Source organism: Meriones unguiculatus, chromosome 4 (genome assembly GCF_030254825.1).
Source record: "Meriones unguiculatus strain TT.TT164.6M chromosome 4, Bangor_MerUng_6.1, whole genome shotgun sequence".
Lineage (NCBI taxonomy): Eukaryota > Metazoa > Chordata > Mammalia > Rodentia > Muridae > Meriones > Meriones unguiculatus.
The window spans coordinates 127,115,430-127,136,521 of NC_083352.1; the positions used below are offsets into that span (position 1 = coordinate 127,115,430).

The following is a 21,092-nucleotide window of genomic DNA, read 5'->3' on the forward strand; positions in this document are numbered from 1 at the left end:
TCATCCTGTTGGTGGCATCCAATCAGTCATTTATACCCTTGATAGAGTTCCGAGTGTAACTTACAAATCCTTGTTGGTTCCAGTACATGTAATAGGTCCAGTCTGTATTCTTTTCTGTCTACATTTTAATTTACAGTGGCTGCCCAGAGTAGCACTAACTCAAGCCCTGAGTACTTGGTTCACAGTCTTAAACTCATCAGTGACTCCTCTTGGCATGCTAAATGAGTGTCAAATGGCTCTTCTGGAATCAGAAGCATCCCTTCTCAGTGAGACAATATGCAATAGTTAAAAGGCTAGATAAGTGGACCAGAGCACAGGTTCCACTCCAATTGGCTGGTGAGAGGATCATTACTGGTCCTACAGAATACCACCCAACTGCTCCCTTGGCAACACACAGGCTAGTGCATGTTGCATCCTCAAAGGCACAGAGGCCCTTCCATCCAGACACATTTCCCAAGAATTCTAATTTCTCCCCTCACCTTGCAAGGCAGGAGCTGTAACTGGTTCTTAACAAGGGAGGTCAGATAATCCTAGGGTGTGTGCCTCAACCCCTAGGTGGTGGGGAACAGAGAAGAAATAGATTTACAAGATGGCTTTCCCCAGGCTGTCTCATTCTGAAAAGGAAGGCCGTGCATTATATCCCTAGGGCCACTGAGGTCCATTGGAGTGGAACAAACCCACCCACGTTTCTGGTCCCCTGGCTGGGCAGGTATAACAGCTGCTCTTATTTAAGGTACTGACAATATTCAACCCACCCCAACCCTCCCCTCACTGCTCCCCTCACCCCAGTTCCAACCTCCATAGTGTTGCGGAAGTTTTGGTTTCTTAAAAAACCTAGTTATGTTGTGTTTTTGTTTTAATCCCAAATGTGGGATGTGGAGCTTCACTTAGTTTGTCCACAGCGATAACAGCCTCCTGTGGCTGGGAGAGGAGTGTGGTCTTTGACAGCTGGAGATAGTTTCTCTGAGGACTCTGAGAGGGTATAAATAACAGAGCATCTCTCTGGGCTCTGGTATTTATACTCTCTGGTTCATCCTGCTGCTTTTGCCATTTGCTGTTGCTGGACTGCTAGATATCCTGAAGACTGAGGTTGGTATTTTCCCAAAGAACCCAAGGACCACAACCAGCTGGAGCTAAGTCTAAAGGCAGCTACATCCCTGTCTCTTCTAACCTTTTTTCTCTCCTACCTAGGGTTGGGGGATTGGAAGGGAGGTAGAGGCATTAAGGAACCCCAAATAAAACAGAGTTTAAAAAATAGTGCCTATACTATAGTGTGCTTTAAATATTACATTTCTACTAACCGTGCCTTTCTGTCAACCCTAGCACGCTGATTTTCTAGTTTCAACAGGGTGTGGCCAGCAGTGCACCAAACTGAACAGTTAGTGCAAAGGTTGTTTTACTTATACCAATCACTAAGTTTCCCACATTTTTTCCCCATAATGAAAAAGGCTAAAGCCAGTTTTTTTTTTTTTCTTAATTTTAATTTCAAAAGGTCTCCTTGTGGTAAGATTCACTGATTTTCCTGGACTCTGCTGTCTTCTTTTCTCGGGCGTAATGTGTCCAGCTTCCCTCAGCCATTCCAGACCTCGGTTTCCCTGGCTAACATCACCCCAAAGGGCCCGTCCCAGGTCAGTTCCAGTTGGTTTTCTTTCTAGATTTTTATCACCATTTGGTCCCCAGGCTAGAAAGGATGAGGTGGACTTTAGAATTGTGGGGCCAGGGTAGGAAGGTATTGTCATCTAAGAGAAATCAACGTGAAAGAGAGGCCCAGCACATAGTTTCCATGGGGGAAGGTCCTTCCCAGGTGAGGCAATCCATACAGGACTGTCCAAGTTCCTTCTGAGGGATGTACAGATTCTAAGCAAAAGCTGTAGGCAGACTCTTAACCCAAGGCAATGAGACCCTAAAATTACCTCAGTAATTTGTGATTTAAGGATCTTACTCATTCTCTCAACTTTACCCAAGGAGGAAGGGAGCCAAGGAGCATGACAGTCCCAGTTAACTTCCAACCAGGTTATTTAGAACAGTGGCAGTAAGATGGTTTCTGCTTCATCTATCGTGGTATTTTCTATGGGTTCTAAAAGTATCTTCATCATACGGTTAGCTGCAGGGAGAGGGAAAGCTTCCATGCAATTAGCTAAGTGGTTTACAATAACCGATAAATATTTCATTTGACCTACATTTCTGTGGTGTCTCCCTGGATACTCAGGGTCTCAGATTCTGAGGTCTCTCATACAATTACTTTTTTTCATCTTCTTGCTTATCCATTGGCAAGTCAGACTTGCCACACACACCTTCAGCAATTGTAGACTATACAATGCTAACGCATAGCCTGGGGTACCCAGTGACTCCCCTCCCCTCCTATGGATACTGTTTGGAGTTCAATCTCTGGAGATTTTGTGGCCTTTTTGACCAAGAGGACAAGTGACTTATTAGAGGGGTCCCCTTAGGCCCGGGTCTTGGTTAACCTTGGAGGAAAAGAGGCTGTCATCTTTTGACCCTTCTGTCCTCATTGGTGTAGGCTTCCGGGCCTTGGTAATTGACCCCCAGAAGGTGGCTTTCCTCCTTATGAAATTCTGCTTCTGTGTAGCATCAAGGTTAGGATGAGACAAAACAAACTAGACAGCTTTAAGTGAATCTTGATTTTTGTAATGACTCCATTTCCCCAAGAAGTTAAATCCTAGCAAAGTTAGCAAAAACGCAAGTGATTCTCTCCAGCAGACATTCATGCGTGTTGTGGTAAACCTTGCCGTGAGTAGATCAGCACAGCTTTGGAGCTTTTCACCACTCAGAGTCTTTGATCATCAGACGTATGTCATCCTAAGTCCCGCCCCTTGGGCTTTGTAAAATTGCCTGCTCAGACCTTCTATGACCTGGCTCTATGCTTTCATGCTTTTGCCCTCATTTCTTATTTTTCATTCTTAGGACAAAGCCATTTTATCATACAAAATCCACCCTTATCTAAAGTACTCTCTATTCTATTTTTTTTAAAACACCTGTTACCAAAATTATAACCTCATATTTACAAACTTCTGGTCAATTCTTTCTTATACCTGTTTCTTACTCCATTTCCCTAAACAAGAGTTGAAGCCAAATTAGATGTGCAACAGGGGTCACAAGGGGGGTTACTTCCTGTTCTTTTTTGAAGACGGGGCATCCCCCCTTGAAATGTCCCCTCATCTCACATTTGTAACATTGTTTTCTCTTTTCTCTCTGAAATTTTTCTTCTGCCCCAGTCCTACTGCGGGTTGTAATAGTTTTGGTTTGTTTTCCTTTTTTTTTTTTTTTTTTTTCTTTTTTTGGTCCTGTTTTGTCAACTTGACATATTCTAAAGTCATCTGGGAAGAGGTGTCTCCATCAGATTGGCCTGTAGGCAAATCTGTGGAGCAGGTTTTGGATTAATGATTGATGTGGGAGGGCACAGCCCACTGTGCGTGGTGTCCCCCTGGGCAGGTAGTCCTGGGCTGGATAGGAAAGCAAGCAGCAAGCCATGAAAAACAGGCCAGTTAGCAGCGATCATCCGCGGTCTCTGCTGCAGTTCCTGCCCTGACATTCACCAGCGATGGACTGTGACCTACAAGTCAAGCAAACACTCCCCCAACATTGATTTTGGTCCGTGTTCTATCACAGCAACAGAGAAGAAAACTGTGGCAGGAGTCCTCTGTCTGATGACACGGAACTTTAGTTCCTGCTCTCCTGCTAGGCTTGTTTTTAACTGACATTATTGTTGCTTTTCTTCCTCCTTTATTACATCTGCCTTTTGGGTTTCAACTTCTCAAGTTTCTGACCTTCCACCCCCTCGTCTTCGTGTCTGGCCGGATGTTAGTTACCAAATGTAATTTTAGCATCCCTTGTCCCAAGGGCTTGTCTGTGCCTAATCCTGAGTACTTTCTCATCTGAACCTTCAGTCTTTCTGGGAACAATTCGTGACCCTCTTCTTTCCCCTGTTGTATAGTAAAGACTTTTTTTTTTTCATATCCAAAGATCCAGATACTCAACTCATCTTATGATGGTGTGGCCTTGAAGAACCTCACTGTTGTTATTTCATGTGGGTCATTGGCTTGGGGAATTTTTCATCTGCTGCCATTATACCTGTATTCCAGGATTTTTTTCTTTCTTAAGAGGCCCTTGTTCTCATCCTTCTCTTTTAACTAGAGAAGATAATACTCAATACAAACATAAACTCAGGCCAGGGGCAGAGTAAGAGCCCCAAGAAATCAATATAGTTGATCAGTCTCCCGATATGATCTACTGTCTCAGCTTCATTTTGTACAGAAACTCTCTCCCCACTAGAATTTGTGTCCCAGAGGACTATTTGGGAGAATATTATTCTTTTTTAAAAATGCATATGGATTGCTGGGTGGTGGTGGATCATGCCCAGTAGTCTGGAGGCAGAGGCAGACATATCTTTGATTTCAAGGCCACCTTGGTCTGCGAGCTAGTTCTGGGACAGCCAGGACTACACAGAGAAATCCTGTCTTGAATCCCTCCCAAAATGTATATGTCTGCACATCAGGAGGCCAGGAGAGAATATCAGATCCCCTGGAACTGGAGTTACTGACAGTGTGAGCCCCTGTGTAGCGGCTGGGATTTGAACCTGGATCCCCGGGAAGGGCAAATGATACTATGTATCTCTTCAGCCCCAAGAATCTTATTACTGTTCTCTTACCTAGTGTTGGGTGGATGGAAGGGATGGGGTAGTGTAGGGAGGCAGGAAAAAGAACCCAAAAGTAGCCAAAAGTGCAGTTAGAGAGACCCTACCCTATCTCAGAGACAGAAAGACAGAGGCAGAGAGAGATCCAAATTCCTCTTCTGGTCTCTCTGCGTACACATATGTGTGTACTAAACACACACGTATGAACACATCACACAGACATACACACAAACAGAAGTTAAAACGTTTTCCCTTGACAGTTTAAGAGTTAGAAATTTACAGAATTTACAAAAGCGTGAATAACAAATTAAGTGCTGCCAGGAAGCATCCTCCCTGCAGGCTAGCTCTCATAGCACCAGACACTGGGCGCAGGTGGCTGGGAAAGAAAAGACATCAGGAGTCTTACCTAGATGTGAAGCCCCTGAGCTGCAGCAGTGACTGGCATGGCCTGAGTGTGATAGTGGCACAAACGAAGTGGGCGTGGCCAACAGCTCTGGGGTTGGATTTAAGTCCAGCTTTACAGGGCACTATATATGCATGGTATTGCCACTCTGGCCAAGAACCCATGGCTGGGGAGCTTGCTAAATGGACAAACTGCCCCCTACATTCATATCTCTATACCGATAAGATTAGTGCAGCATCCAGACCTCATCAGAGAAGCTTCGTTGTGCAATGGACGGCAGCAGAGATTCACTGAGAACAAGCATTGGTGGAGTGCTCAGATAGACATGTGAGATCTGTAGCAAATCGAGGAAGAGGGGACAGAAGAGTGTACAGCCAGAGGTCGGAAAGGACCAGAGCCAAACAGAGCCTTCTGGGTACTTCACGGCCACGGCGCTTGTGAACCACAGCAGCTGTGGTAGTCTGCACTCGGTCAGGCCCGTTAACATTTCAGCACAGAGCGGGAGGGGCTCATGAGCCCCTACGCCCAGCTGAGGAGCTATGCACAGTTGAATGCTTCCGGGGAAGGAAAGTCAGTCTTTTTAAGGATCCAGCTCTTGGCAGTTTGATCATGGTCTGGGGGATGGTCCTACACTCATGAATAGATGAGCAGCAGATTGGACTCGGTGGCTTATAAAAAAACAAAGGGAGTGAGTGAGAAGGTTATGTAGGAGGAGTTGGGAGAAGATGGGTGAGGCAAACAGGATCAAAATACATTGTATCTATGCATAAAATTTTTCGAAGAATGAATAAAAGTATTATATTTAATGTAAAAGGAAATAACTGCTGTTATTATAAATAGAATGTGTTTATTATATGAATAGTATGGCTATGTATTTGATATCTATTTGTGCTATATAGAATGCTTTGAAACATGTTTAAAATGCAACACTTCCTTAGCATTCCTCCATTATTTTTAAATGTTATTTACTGCTCATTTTAAGTTACTGCATAATATTTCTAACCAGAAAGTGGAAATAACTGAAGGTAGGTACCTCAGAGTTATGTCAGGAGTACTGACAAGAATCATGTACAAAGCTCAATGTAGCTTCCTCCCAGGATGGACTTTTACACTATAATTGACCTGCTTTTGATAAGGATTGTGGGAACAACTGGTGTGCACGTTTGAAAACTGACATACTGTGTCAGGAGAACAGAGAGGGAGCAGAGGCTTATGGGAAATCACACAGAGAGGTGGCTGCAGAGCTGGAGGTAGGGCCCAGCTTGGTGACCAGGCATGTAATACCAACTCTTGGGTAGGCTGAGGCAGGTGGATAGCAAGTTTGGACTACAGCAGTGAATTTAAGATCTGCCTGGCCAACTTAGTGAGACCTTGTCTCAAAATATAAAAAGTGAAAAGAAAGCCAGATGTGGTATATGCGTGTAATCCTGGCACTAGGGAGGTTGGGGTAGCTCTATGTCAAGGCCAGGCCTCAAAAGCCAAGAATGTTGGGACTAGAGCTTGTGCAAAAAAACCAAACAAATTTGGGACTAGTAAATCTTGCAGCTGGGGACCGAGGAAATAGCAGCTGGAAGAGAGGAGAAGAAAGGGAATGCACTAGGCATAGCGCCCGGGCAGCCGGAAGGCGGGGAGGCCAGCTGGGCTCCCAGCAGCTACCGTGGGGCCCGCATCTGCCGCTCCTGAGGTCGCCTGGCAACAGGGGTGGCGCGCCGTTCGAACGGAAGCGACGGGCCAATCAGGAAGTCCGGGGCGAACCATTGCGGCGGCGGGGCCGGCGTGCTCACTTCCCTTTCCTCCGGGCTCTGGGGACCGTCTCCCGACGGGATCGTGGGACAACTGTGGCCTCCCGCTCGGAAGGGTCTCTCTACGCGGCGGCAGCCTGTGCGGGAGCCACGCACTCCAGCTGTCAGCCTCGGCAGCCGGCGAGGAGCGGGGTTCCGCGGGCGCTAGCTGCTGGTGAGCACCCGGGTAAGGGGGCGGAGGGACCCGGGGCAGGGTCCACGCACCAACCCAGGCAAGCGTCTCAGCACGGGGGGCCGACGACGGAGGGTTCATGTCTAGTGTCCAGCCCAGGGGCCGGCAGAGGATCCAGGCTTTCCCCGTCTCACCTTGCAGCCCCCACTCCAGGCAGATCTCGAGAGGGCAGAGGGCCCCTGCGGGTCTCTCAGGGGTTTATTGGGAGGCGGTGGCTCCGGGGATGCCAGGGCTAGGCTACCCCTGCCCCACCCGTCAGTGGAGTTCCCCTTCAGGACGTATGCCTTTCCTTCCCCATTGGCAACTTTTCTGCATAAGGGCTCCTGAATCCCAGTGCTCCCCTCTCAGAAGGCCTTCCTAGGGGCAGATTGGATTCGGGAGGACAGCAGATCCAAAGGCCCTGGAAGTCCTGTGGGCCTCCTGGGAGTCTGCTCCTGTGTGTGGTATGTGCTTGTGTGTGTGTCTCTGTGTGTGTGTGTGGGGGGGGGGAGGTCAACCTCTAAGCCAGCGTTGCTGGTTACTGAATGTTAGTTTGGTGGAGGGGAGTGTCAGCCCCTCCCAAGTGGATCATCTAATTTAGGTTAGATTCTGCTCCCCTTTCCCAAGTTGCTGTTGTTGGTCTCCTTTCGTGGGTGGGGAAACTGAGGTTCTGAGAAGTTGAGCCCGTTTCTCAAAGTCACAGACTTAACTATGTGGGAGTCAGTCCTCGACACAGGGAATCTGGGATTTGATGGAGGATCTCCTCTGAAGGGAACTGCTCATCCTCTGCACCTCAGCTCTGGCTCTGGGGCAGTCTGTGTTTGTCCATCTGTCTGTCCTTGTGTCATGCCTCCCACCCCAAGCTCTTGTGTGGTTTAAGCTGGCCTCAGGCTTACTATGTATACCAGGCTGGTCTTGAACTCCCCATCCTCCTAAATCTGCCTCCTCTGATGAACAAGCTTGGGCCACTGCCACACCAGTTTATGCCATTTTCAGGACTGAACCGAGGGCTTCGTGTGTGCTGAACCAGCATTCCACCAACTTCACTAGGCCTGCTGCCTCATTTGTTTCTTCCACACTGTCCAGCTTCCTGTGGCCTGGCCTTTCCCCTGAACACCTTGTTTCTCTCAGTGGCGTCAGCTCCGTGTTGTGCACTAGATATCTTATTAGGCGGTTTATTATCTTCCCCGTTGGAATGTGTCAGGCAGGTGAGATGCTTAGCAGGCCACAAAGTGTCAGGGTGCCCGAAATTTCCAGAATCAAGAGGATCAAATCCAACATCTGTTGACCATTTGCCGTGTATTGCGCTGGGGGGTGGGGGTGGAGCGGGATAGGGTGGTGTCAGCTCAGGCGGACTCTGGCAAGCACAGGCATCACTGTTCCGATACCACCCCCCCACTTCCCCATCCAGCTACGGACAAAATGACAGGTGCTGTGATGCTGCAGTGGCTTGTAGCAAGCAGGACAGGCACAGGGTGGCCATCAGCAGGGGCTGGTGGGAAATCATCAGGAGCACCTTAGGTGACGTGGTACCAAGAGGAGCACAGATTACTGCGCAGAGAGGCTGGGTGGGAAATGACACACACAGCACAGTGCGCTTTGCCAGCCCAAGCCTTGACTGTGGGTCAGCCCAAAGCCACAGACATAGTGATTACATCGACAGAAAGTTATGAGGTCACTGCCCTGCCTGTGATTTGTCAGTGGCTGTGCGACTTTGGGAAAGTTTCCGAATTCTGAGCTGAGGTGCAAACAGTGCCTTGGAGCCCGGGCTGATGGAGGCAGAAGGTACTGGAGGACCGGAAGTGGGCGTGGCCACAGGTCTAAGTCAAGCTTCACCTTCCCATCCTGAGTGTCAGGCCCTTCCCTAAGGCTTTGCTTGTTAGATTCTCTTTCCTGTCTCTCTCTCTGCCACTGCAAACCTGCCTTTGTTTCCATTTTGTCGGGGTACAAACTGAGTCCCCAAAGTTTGAATTAGTGGAGGAGCATGTCAGAGCCTCGTTCACGAAGGAGCTCACTGCCCTGGGCCTCCACACCCACGCCCCTCCCATGGTGGCCCACTCACAACTCCCTCCCTGAGGTTTGTGCAAAGCTACTCTGAGCAAAGCTGACTCCTGGGCAGGCCAGGGCACGATCCTGGTGAAAACTCCAGAAATAGCTTGGAACCTGGCCTGCCCTGGAGAATGGCCAGTAGGGTGTCTGACCTGGACAGCTGGGCTGGCGCTGCCCCACTGCCTGGAGCCTTCTTGATCCTCCTCTGCAGCAGCCAAAGGCCTCCCTATCTACCAAGCCTGAGCCAGGTTTCCTTTGAAAGGACGGAGAAGCAGGTGGGGTGGTGCAGAGTGTCATAAAATGATCAACCCGAGAAATCCCACCTTCTCCTGAGGAAAGGATAGAAGGGAAAGGGGACACACAGCTGTTCCGGCTTAGGGCACTCGCCCTTGCTGAGTTCCTTTCCAGTAAGAGCCGGGATTTCCCTTACCTTTATGGAGTTACTGCTTTTATTCCATGAACACATATGCTACAACAGGCATATACAAGTCAGAGGACATTTGAAGGAGCCAGTTCTCCCCTTCCACGGTGAGGCCAGAGGATTGAACTCAGATCACCAGGCTTGTATGGCAAGCACTTTTACTCCAAGCCATCTCTCTGACTCCAACTTCATCACTTGGAAGTGTACAGAAACTCCACACTCAACAAAGTCATTTCGCACCCTCAAGCTCACCCTTTCCTGGCAGCTTCCACTCCTCCCGTTCCTAGAGTTTTGACTCGATGTTCGTAGAAGCAGTGTCTGCTTCACTGTATTCGGCTCACTGTACTCAGCCTGACTCTTCCATTTCCCTCCTGATGCAGCTGTCGGTCAGCTTTCCCTCTTAAAGGCCGGATAACTTACTGGTCATGTGTCTTATGTTTCTTTACCCATTCATTCGATGATGGGTTGCACCCACATTTTGGCTGGGGTGACTAATGCTGCTGGGGTTTCATCGTGAGGGTTTCTGATGGCATGCACGCTCTTGGTCCTTTGAGAGGAGTCTTTAGAAGTGTGGTTCTTTTGGTGTTGGTTCTGGTCACTCACTGCAAGGAACTGCCGTGTTGTGCTTTTCACTCTCATCCCTGCTGCAGGGGGTTCTAAAGCTGCACCTCTCACTGACACTTGATGCCTTAATAGTGTGTGCTTTGGATAGGATCTATGTTAATGGGTGTGACACTGTGTTGCTGTGATTTTTATTTGTATTTCCTTAAATTCATTGGCTCTTTAGAAAGTGTGTGTGCGTGTGTGTGTGTGTGTGTCCCAGGCTGGCTTCAAACTCATGATCCTCCTGCCTCAGCCTCCTGAGTGCTGAGATTAAGGTATGCGCCCGCGTGCCTGGCTTGTTTTCTTTGTGGGAATGTTGCTTCAAGTGACTGAACTTTCAGCTGTCCCCACACCGCTGCTCTGGTCCTTGCAGCATGCTGGTGGAGGCCTTCCCCAGAGCTCAGCCCTGGAGGAGCGGGTCCATCACCATCACAGCTCTCATTCTGATGGCAGCTGTCCTGCCTTGGGCCTGTTTTATAGTGGGGGAAACTGAGGTATGGAGAAGTTTCCTGCAGCAGCGGTTTAGGTGGGGTGGGCCAGAGCCCTGAAGATTTTGGCTCTGCATCTTTGGAGGAAGAACAGGGCATGGCTGGAAGTATCCAGGCTGGAGCAGGGTGATAGAAGGCTGAGAGAGGGCTGCATGTGGGAAGGGAAGAGTAATGTGGTAGCCTAGGGGAGACTTGGCACTCAGGGATCCTGGTCTCCCCTGCCCCCAGCTAATTAGTAGTTACAAGGGGAAATGGCCAGTCGGTCAGCTGATCACCAAGATCTTGTCAAATGTTCCTGTGAGGTAGGTGTGCTGGGGACATAGGGGCCCTTCTGTGCTCCTTCTTTACTGCGCCCCTCCCTTCCTCCTTGTCTCCTGTGTGTGTTTGATGTGTATATCTTGATGCTGGCCTGTGCCTCCTTCAGCCTCTGGGATCATCGATGTTTTCTCTCGTTTGTTCCTGGGAGGGGGCAAATGTGGCAGAGTGCTGGGGCTCAGCAGTGGGCAGCTAGGAAATGAATGACAGATAAGTGAACACTCGGGATGGCAAGATCAGCAGAGGTGCTTGGAGGAGAGCAAAGGGGGCAAGAAGGTCTGTGGGGGCCTCACAGGGTAGACAGGGAGGGCTCTCAGAGGAGATGACCTTTGAAATAAGGGTTGAAGACAGTGAGGGAAGAGGCTCTAGCTGGTGCAAAGGCCCCAGGGCAGGGAAGACCTTTGTAAAGGACTAGCCAGGAGGGCTTTGCGGCCAGGCCAAGAATGACACCGTGGATGAGGTGGTAGAGCTGGGCAGAGACCAGGGCTGCACAGGGGCTAGGCCAGCACAGCGGTAGTGAAGACTGATCTGCTAGGAAGACACTGCCCCTGTTACTTCATGTTATAGCTGAGGGAGCTGTAGCCCCAAACACAGCTGGATATGTTTCCATAGGTGGCAGCGCCTTACGGAGCCTAAGCAAACTGGCTGGGGGTCTTATGGAATTTCCCAGGAGGCATATTCTGTCTCCTGTTTCTCTCTTCCCCATGTCCAAACTTGGGTTCAAATCCCACTTCTGTCATTTCCTGACTGTGTGATCTCAGACAGGCAACAGCACTCCTCTGTGCCTCCGTTTTCTCATCTGTAGAATGGGCACAAAGGCAGACGCTCCCTCATAGGTGGGTATAAGAATGAAATGAGTTCACATATAATTTGAGCTAGGCATGGTGGTGCACACATTTAATCCCAGAAGGATGGCTAAGGCAGGAGGATGGAGAGTTCCAGAATGGCCTGTGCTAAACTGTAAGACCCTGATTAAAACAAACATTCATCCTCCACTAATGGCAACAACAACAAGCTTCAAACGATGTCTGGTGGCAGACAAATGTGCAGAGACCACTGTGCTTCGCCTTTGACAAGTGCAGTCTTCGTAGTTCCCAGTGCCAGTGCCTGAGGCCAGTTCCAAGCCTGTCCCTTTGCTGTCCTGGAAGGGTCAGGCAGTGAGCTGGCAGGCAGGCCATAGTGGGTTACTTGTACCCCGTCCCTATTAATATCCAGGACTGGGGGGGGGGGGGAACTTCAGTGCTCAGAGGGAAGGAAAGTGGCCCGGAACCACTTCCTGTCGCCTCCTCCCCAGCCCCTCCTGTACCATAGGAGGGCTTTGCCAGGGCTGGGGTCTGAGGCCTTGAAGGCTATCCTTCCCCTGAACCTCACAATACCCTGGAAAGTGACAAAAGCCTTGGGCTGACAGAGGGCACAGGTGGGGCCCTCCTAGGCACCCCCCCCAGCAGGGTTGTAGTCTCCCACTGTTAAATATGGGTCTTAGATTGCTGACCTCCTGCTGTTCAAGCGTTAGCCGGGCCATCTCCTGCCACCCCCGCCGTGGCTGTCCCTCTAGCCTTCCAGCTGGCGCGGAGCTGTAGTCAGCACCCTCAAGCCTTGAGAGCTCACAGTGGGCTGTCCCCCAAGGTCCCACTCTTCTTGTTCATGGGACTGTCGCCTGGCCACCTGCTGGCACACAGGAGGATAGGGTAGCGTGAAGTAGTGGGAGGGAAAGTACCCAGGTTGGATTCCCCCCGCCCCCACCCCGGTTGACTCTGGGCAAGTGACTCAGCCTGGCCTGTCTGGGGTTTCCATTCGTCAACGTGGATGACAATGGAGTTGCCTCATAGGAAGGCTACCCAGACCACAGTAGTCCTCACTATGCCCCGTTTAATCACGGAAAGATTAAATGTTCAGGAAGGGCACTTTCTCGTGCCTGGCGGTGAACATCAAGTAGAATCCCGCACGACTCAAACGTCAAACGTGCTGCCGGCCTTGCAGGCTCCGGCTAGGAAAAGAGGGGGCGCGGTTCCTGGCAGGATCCCTCACCGGCGGGTTCACCTGCCAGGCCCCGGAAATTGCGCAAACGCCGGCTACCTGAGCCAGGTGGGCGGGAGACGTGCCGGCTGCTGGCAGGAGGCGGCCTGCGGAGCCAGGTATGTTGCGGTGCCAGGGGGTGGGGGCGCAGTAGGGGTGTGCCTTCCGTTCCCGCATTCGAGACGTGGGCCAACTCCTGCTCAGAGAGGGACAGCAGATCGTGGGGTCACACAGCCTTCGCCCACCTCAAGGCTCGCCGCCCTATTGCCTCCAAGTGAGGACGGGCCGAAATCAAACTAGGGGCCTTCCTGGCGTCCTGATCCGCGCCTTGGGGTAAGGCTCTGTAACAATGACCAGAAAGGCTCAGGGTTGGTGCATTTAGGACCATTTGTGGCAGCATTTGAAAGCCCAAGGTGAGAAGAGACCCCAGAGGAGACGTTAAATCTCACTTGGTGGCCCGGACCCTAGTTTCCTCTTGGAGGGTCCCCTGTGACGTGAGTTGGTGCGGGTCCGGGCTCATTGTGATCAGCCCCTCCCAGATGTCTCCGTCGTCCCAGCTGGGGCCTGGATCTGCCCTTCTGGATCAGGCTTAGAGACCCCCGGAGGGGGCGGGGTCTGCTCACTCCACAGCCAGAGCCTCACTATATAACAGCGAACCTGGTTTCTGGAGCGCTGCCCATTTTCCAGGTGCTGCGAACCGAACCCGTTTGATCTTTCCAGCGGTGACCCGAAGGCGCAGGGAGGTCTATTTTTAACTGGGTTTAACAGATAAGGAAGGGAACAGAGTCAGTTAAGAGCTGCCTCTTGTGCAAGGTGCAAGCCAGGAGTTGGTGGGAGAACGGGGACCCTGGTGGCTGCCTGGCCAGGCTTGGGAACCCTCATTTGTCCCTGACCCCATATCTATCTAAGGCTAGGGGGTGGGTGTAAAAGCAAGGTGATGGTGGGGGGAGCTTCTGCCCTGGCCTTTCCTCCCTGACCTCCTTCCTCTTTCCCAGGTGATGTCGGGGAGGGAGCTGCCTCTGCCACCACCAACGGGTTGGACTGGTTTCGGTGGCAGAGCAGATGTGGGGGTTAGGGAGGTGGAGCAGATTCTGACTACCTAGGCAGGGCTCTGTGGCAGCTCTGCTGGCTAGGCCTTTCCTGCCCAAGGTCAGCTGGGGTTCTCCTTGAGTGGGGTCAGCCTTCCTTTCCTGCCTCCAGGCCCTTGAGCCTTTGGAGCAGCCCTCCTCCTCACCCCACCCCCACCACTGAGCTGAGGTTTCCATAGGGGGCTGAAGAGAGCGGCTATATCTGCAGACATGCTTGCCCAAACTGGTGCTGGCGTCTGGTCACAGTTACAAATCTAGAGAATGCCCGCCTCTCTGGATAGCCACCTCTAGGGACACTCCTCCCTTCACCCTGAACCTGCCTGCCTGCAGTGGGGGGGGGGGGGGGGCCTTTAGTTCACTGGTGTGCTGGTTCTCAGCTGACTCCCATAGGCATTTCAGTTTAGGACACCCTTGAGGAATATCTAGCGTGTGTTGAGAGCCGCACCATGAAGCTGAGACTTGGTGAACAAAGCAGCCGAAACCTGTGCCCTCGTGGAGCTGATATGTTAGGGAGTGAGGGACAGCAAAGAATGAAAGAACCATATTCACAGTAAGTTATACGGTACCCTGACTATAGTGAGAGAGGAGACTGTGTGTGCGTGGCATGTGGAGCTGTGGTGTGTGATGGGCATTAGTGTGCTCAGGCTAGGCGTGATGGGAGCCTTTTGAATTTCCGCTGGGACCTACAGGAGTCACTTCTCAGGGTCCGAGGTTTCCCAGCTGAAATGGTTACAGGTTCTTGGAGGTGGTACAAGAGCGTGTGGTGCACACAGTGGGGATCCTTGTCTGTGTCTGGGCACACTCTGTGTCACTGCTGTTTGGTGTAGTCACCCCTGCCTCATGCAGCTGTGGAGAACTTGAAGCATGGTTACTGTGGCTCAGGAGCTGGTGCTGAGTGACTTGAACTGCAAATGCTTGTGGGGATCCCCTCCCCCTCTTTATGGACCAGAAGGTTTGGCATTTGAGTTTTACCCTGTGAGGGGCCTGGGTGGTGGGGAAAACTGTGGCACTCTCTGACCCTGTTCCCTTGGAAACTGGTGGACTTGATGCCTGGAATGACCTGACATCCGACTCTTGGATAACCATGGGGGCACTTGCGCACCCAAGACATGGGCCCTAGCAGCCTATGAGCACTGACCGTCATGGTGGTTGGTCGCAACATAGCACTGGTGGGGCTGTGACCTGGACAGTTCCTTAACACAGCATAGTTTGGGGCTGATGCTTGTTTACTCCTGTCACATGCCTGGATCTCCGTGGCTTGGCCTTTGAGACATATCCTGGAAGCTATCCTTGTCTGGACTAGGTAAGGGACTTTCAGCTCCTCCCTTGCAGGCTCTTGCTTTTGTGCCCCTTTCGGGCCCGGCGTGTCCAGGCAGGTGATTGGCACTGTGCCGCTTCCTGCCTGGGCTGGTTGCAGGATGGTGGTATCTGGCCCCTCTGTGCAGTTAGAGTGGATGTGGATGGTGGTCATTCAACCGCAAATGCCCGGTCACTGGCACCCCCTCTCCTGGAAGTAAGAGGTGGCTTAAGAAAGTTCATTGCTTCTCTTGAGTTTCATTTTCCCCATCCCTAAATGGGGCTGTTGAGAGGATGCTGGGCTTTGCTCTCTAAAGTGGACCTGCCTTCTCTACCTCTTTCCTCCCTTCCTCTGCTGTGTGGTTCCCCGCCCACTGTTGGAAGGAAAGGGTGTGGGTGGGGCCACAGCTGTACATTCTGCCTGGTGATTGGCTCTTTGCGAGGCGGGGCGTGCCTTTTACTTTATAATAGCGCAGACTTCGCATCCAGGCGAGCCTTTGTCTGACCGTGCTCAGCCTCAATTCTTTCCTTGCTTGCAGTCGAGCCCGGCATCCAGCTGCCAACTTTGTCCCTGTATCTGTCTCCTCGCCTCTGCCCTCGGGGTATGTAACAGCCATGCCTGTGGACACGCTGAGCCCTGGAGCCCCTGCCGCTCCCTCCCTCCCTTTTCGCCTACGAACCAAGGTCCCCAGCTACCTGCTACCAAAGCCAGCTGATGGGAGAGCCCGGAAGCCGAGCGCTGTGGAACGCCTGGAGGCCGATAAGGCCAAGTACGTCAAGAGCGTGCGTGTGGCCAACACCCGTCAGGAGCCTGTGCAGCCCCCGCTGGCCAGGCAGCCCCTCTTCAGCCCTGGCCCTCGCAGCTCAGTGCTCACGCCCAGCCGCCGAGCTGTGCCCTGTCCCGGACGCCGGCCCCAACTGAACCTCGACATCCTTAGCAGCCTCATCAACCTGTGTGATAGTCCCGTGTCCCCAGCTGAGGCCAGCCGAACGCCTGGGCGGGCAGAAGGATCTGCTCGTAAGGTCTCACCAGCCACTGCTCCTCGTCCACCGCCTAATACGGTCGCGGTGCGCCGAGTGGACGTTCGTCCCCTGCCTGCCTCACCTACTCGGCCCTGTCCATCACCTGGCACTACTGCCACTTCCAGCCCGGGCCGGCCCCCTGGTCTGCAACGCTCCAAGTCGGACCTGAGCGAGCGCTTTTCCAGGGCAGCAGCAGACCTTGAGCGCTTTTTTAACTTCTGCGGCCTGGACCCAGAGGAAGCGCGAAGATTGGGGGTTGCTCACCTCGCAAGGACTAGCTCGGACATTGTGTCTCTCGCCGGGCCAAGTGCCGGGCCTTGCAGCTCTGAAGGGGGCTGCTCCCACCGCAGCTCTGTTACCGTGGAGGAGCGGGCCCTGGAGCGTGTCCCCTACGGGGTGTCTGTGATTGAACGCAATGCCCGCGTGATCAAGTGGCTGTATGGGTTGCGGCAGGCACGTGACCCTCCTGCCACTGAGGGCTAGGCCTCCTGGACTCAGGCTCACCGGAAGGACATCGTGGAGTGACAGTTGGCACCTTGTCCTTTCTTATATCCACTGGCTGACTTCCTGCAGACTCAGAGGCAGCTAGCTTCTTTGGGTAAACTTGGTGTAGAGACCAAGACTTAGGACCTAGACCAGCATCCTCTGGCAAGCAAGGACTGACCTGCAGAGGGTTGCTGTTGCCCTTGGCCTCCCCCACTTCCTAACAAGGTTTGTGACACCAGTGTGCTTCTGCCTGGTTCCTCTGGTGAGGCTGGATTTGGGCCACTTACCTCCCACTGAACTGGGTATCAAGTGCTTTTCCGAGTCTGTCTGCCCCGGGGCTCTGTTTCCTCCTTCCTTCTCTGTCCTCCTTTGTTGACTTCCTCTTCCTCACCCAGTGGGCCCTGGGTTCCTGGAAACTCACCCTGGGGAGGAGGTTGAGAGGGCTGGTCCTGGCTATCGTTTTTCCTGGTCTTCAGCAGTTGGCCTGGGTGGGTAGACTGGAAAAGGGACTGGCTAGAAGCCTGCTGCTCTGACTTCCCTTTGGTTAATAAACACAAATGTTTGTTTCTCAAGGTCGGGGGCTTCAGACTCTTCTCTGTTCACAGGGGAAGAAGTGTGACAAGTCTTGGGTTAGGGCCTTCAGAGTGTAATGCCTGTTGACCCCCCAAGATCTTGTGTGCGGGAGGTCAGTGGCTTGCCTGTGTCAGTGCAGGCAGGTCTCACCTGAGACTGCTCAGCAGGGCATCCTTACCTCCTCCATAGGTGAGAAGATGGCCAGTGAGTGGCACCAGAGCCAGGAGGCACAAGAGTGGCAGAATAGGCTCAAGGCTGTCCGGGGCGTGGAGCCTCTCATCCAGAAAGCTTTGGCCTCCTCTAGCCTCCTGAGTTGCTGAGGGAAGGAAGTTCAGCAAGAGAAACTCTGACCCTAGGTCACCAGGCCGCAGAGTTGGGGCTGGATGTGGGAGTTCTTAGAGGAAGAGGGACTTGAGAGTGAACAGCCCAGAGTGGTGGCCTTGCCTGTGACCCCAGGTGACCATGGACAGGGCGGTCTTGTTTCTGTGCCTCAGCAGAGGGCTCGATGGTACGGGTCTTATATTCGGGAGGTTTTGAACTGATCTGTCTCCCAGTGCCGGAGCCCTGCAGAGAGCCGCTAACCGTGGGTGCTGTGGCCTCACAGTTGGCTAGTCTCCTGGGTTAGTTTTCCCATATGGTGGAGCAGCAGGCCTCCCTGGGTGTGCAGAGCGGGACCTGGGCGATGGCTTGACTGTCCTCTCCGGGGAGGGAGCCCTGGGATGTTTCCTCCCTGCGGGCTGCCTTGGCTCCAGTCCTCAGAAACAGGAAACATGAGGGGTGGGGGCTGGTGTCAGGTCTGATGCTGGTTTTGTTTTAAGTATAAAGAGGTTTCCTCTCGGCTGTTGACAAACATCTGTGTCAGCACAGCTGTCTTTACCACCAACCCCCAAAGTCCTGGGCAGTTTAGAGAAAGAAGGGTAAACTGAGGGCAGGTACTGCCCACTGAAGATACAGATGGAGATAGGAACAGGAGGGCAGTCACCCACCACTGTTGGGTTTTCATAGTTCTCATGCTGGAAAAAGAATGGGATTGGGGAGAGATCCAGGCCAGCCTTGCATAGTGAGGCCTCTCAAGGTGCTAAAGACCACCCCACCTCAGGGTACCCTGCTGGCCTCTGACTGAGACCCTCAGAGCCCTGGTGGGTACGTAAGCTGGCTGCACTTTGCATGTGAAGAAATTAGGGTTCTAACCAGGTAGTGGTGGTTGCACGCCTTTAATCCCAGCACTCAGGAGGCAGAGGCAGGCAGATCTTTGTGAGTTTGAGGCAACCCTGGTCTACAGAGTGAGTTCCAGGACAGCTAGAGCTACACAGAGAAACCCTGTCTTGAAAAAAAAAAAAAAGACTCAGGGTTCTATTCCAGGAACAGTGGGTGAACCCCTGTTACTGGAGGAGGGGTTAGCACTGGCCACACCTCTCTCAAGGTGATGTTTGGAGAGGCAAGGGTGTGGTCTTAGAGTAGGAAGTGGAACACAGTGATGGTGACTTGGCCGTCCCAGGGTAGGACCACAAGACAGCCTGGTCTTCCAGACACTCCACAGCCAGCATCGTCCTCATGCTTCCCTCCCTATGTACCCAGGCGCTCTTCTGCATCAGTTTTATGGTTAAGAACCTACTGGGTACCTTATCAGACATAGTTCTCACCCAATGTGTGGGGAGAGCAGGTAATCTGGCGGAGTCTAATGCAGGAATGTCCGGGGACCTCAGCCCTGAATGTAAAGAGCCGTGCCTTTCCACAGCAGAGCAGGGCTCTGGAGGGCATTACTGGAAATGGCAGTGGGGCTGGACCAGTCTTGATTTCTCCCATACATGCTGCCTGAAGGTTCCCAGTCTTCTAGGAGTCTTTGGAAGCAGCAGGCCATGAGGTCCCCCTCTTCCTGGCAGCCCTAGGATCTGGGGAGCCAGCTCCTCCATTGTAGTGTGAGAATCAGGAGCTCAAGAACTGCTGCTGTTCATTCCTACCGAGGCCCTGCAGCTGCTGCCCTGGCTGCTGGGGCTCCCAGCCAGCCTGGCCCCAGCTGCCACTGCCTAATTAAGCAGCAGTGAGACCTGTTTTCTGTTTCTCCCCACTAGCTGACCATACACGACCTTGGGAGACCGCGGTTTGGTGATCCATTTCAGTGCTGGAGGTTTAAAGGACCCCTGGGAAAAGCCCCGTAGACCTGCCTCAGTTTACCTTTTGGCGGAGAGTATAATGCAGCTAGCTGTAGGGGCTGGCTCTGGGTAAATGGTTATTTATGCTAGCAAGGCATCCGAGGAAATTTAGGGCAGGCCTCCCCATCTGGCTTGGCTTCTTAGGTGAGGGGAGCATAGAGCAGTGTGGATTAGGCCATTGGTTCCCGAACTCTGGATTCCCAGAGCACAGTGGGGACATAGGCTAGAGCATTTCGACAGCCACCTCGACATACACAGAAGGTGTGTGGTCTATCCAGGTGTGGGCAGAGCACCCCAGCTGGCTTTTTTTCCCCTAAGTTTTGTTGTTTTTAGATTTATTTTATTTTTTATAACTGAATGTTTTGCATGTATGTATGTGCACTACATAGATTCCTGGTGACTGGAGGTCATCCAGAGGGCACTGGATCCCAACCCAGGTCCTCTCTAAGAGCAACAAATACTCTAAACTACTGAGCCAAAACTCTAGCGCCCTCCCCAGCTATATGTAACAATATTATACACTTCAAGTACACACTTAGTGGCCTATTTTCCCCAGCTTGTTATGAAAAAAAAAAAAAAAAAAAAAAAAAAACAAACCTTAAAATATGAAGAAATTATACAATGAATACTCCACTCCACCCCCTCAAATGCACTTCCTCTCAGGGTATGATATTATTGTATGTGATGTGTTGTGCGTGTGCATGTGAGTGTGCACATGTGTTTGTGGAGCCGGAGGCCTACCTCTGATATTCTCCACTTTGTTTCGAGACACGGTTTCTCACTGAACCTGGAGTCCCCGTGTTCGGGTGTGCTGGCTAGCGTCGAGCCCCGGGTCCACCTGTGTGTGTCCCTGCAATGCGGAGGATCACGCTTGGGCCGCAGACTCTTCACTCACTGAGCCGTCTCCCCACCCCCATGGACTATTACTATTATTTTATCATTTTTAACACAGTGAGACACAGCTCTTAAAAGGCCACCACTTCCTGAGTTTAGCCAAGAGTGTTCTGTAGCCCCACCCCCTGGGGGAAGTCACCTGTGCCCCTCCCCTCCCAGGTCCTGCTCCCACCTGCTGACCTCTTCCTGCTTCTATGCGGGTTAAAGAACCCCAGGGAGAAGATTCTTCCCCTTCCAACCTCACTCTTCCAAAGCAACCATGTTCAGCTCTTTCAGTGACTTTTTTTCCCCCTCTCTGGTACCTACCTCTATTTCTAAGGAGCTTTTTTTCCCTTGCTACTGCTTAATTTGGGGCAAATGTTGATTGGCTTTGTCATCTTCATAGTGGGTGCAGCAGCCTGCTGGCGGCCGTTGCTTGGCTCTTCCCTTCACTGACCATGTGGCCATTTTTTCTCTGGAGCTTTCAGGTGATTGAGTTGTTGGGAGGACTTGCCCGCATGCACTTAGCCTGCTGCATGGCTAGGTGCTCAGACTTCCTTTTGACCAATATCAAGAGAGTTGGCTTTCATGCACTTACTTCGCCAACTCCATGTGTCAGTTTTTCATTAAGTGAGGATACAATGTTTAGGTAACAGCTCCGCAGATACTGTTTCATGTCCCCTGTCCCCTTTGCAGTT

The 21,092-nt window shown here is 52.0% G+C and overlaps 1 protein-coding gene across 7 annotated transcripts in view; it reads left to right on the top strand.

The window, feature by feature from the left end:
* The first annotated feature begins 6,804 nt into the window (after positions 1-6,804).
* Fam110a (family with sequence similarity 110 member A) overlaps positions 6,805-21,092 on the top strand; it is a 75,684-nt gene continuing 61,396 nt past the window's right edge. Inside the window, exons 1-2 of one of the 7 annotated variants that reach the window (XM_021649269.2) lie at positions 6,805-7,013; positions 15,826-17,367. In XM_021649269.2, coding sequence (XP_021504944.1) covers positions 15,902-16,792 — 891 coding nt within the window. In that variant the 5' untranslated portion in view covers positions 6,805-7,013; positions 15,826-15,901 and the 3' untranslated portion in view covers positions 16,793-17,367. Of the gene's footprint in view, positions 7,026-8,366; positions 13,022-13,064; positions 13,236-15,825; positions 17,368-21,092 lie in introns of those variants that run through there. The other 6 variants (XM_060383090.1, XM_021649271.2, XM_021649268.2 and 3 more) reach the window with 6 other exon arrangements.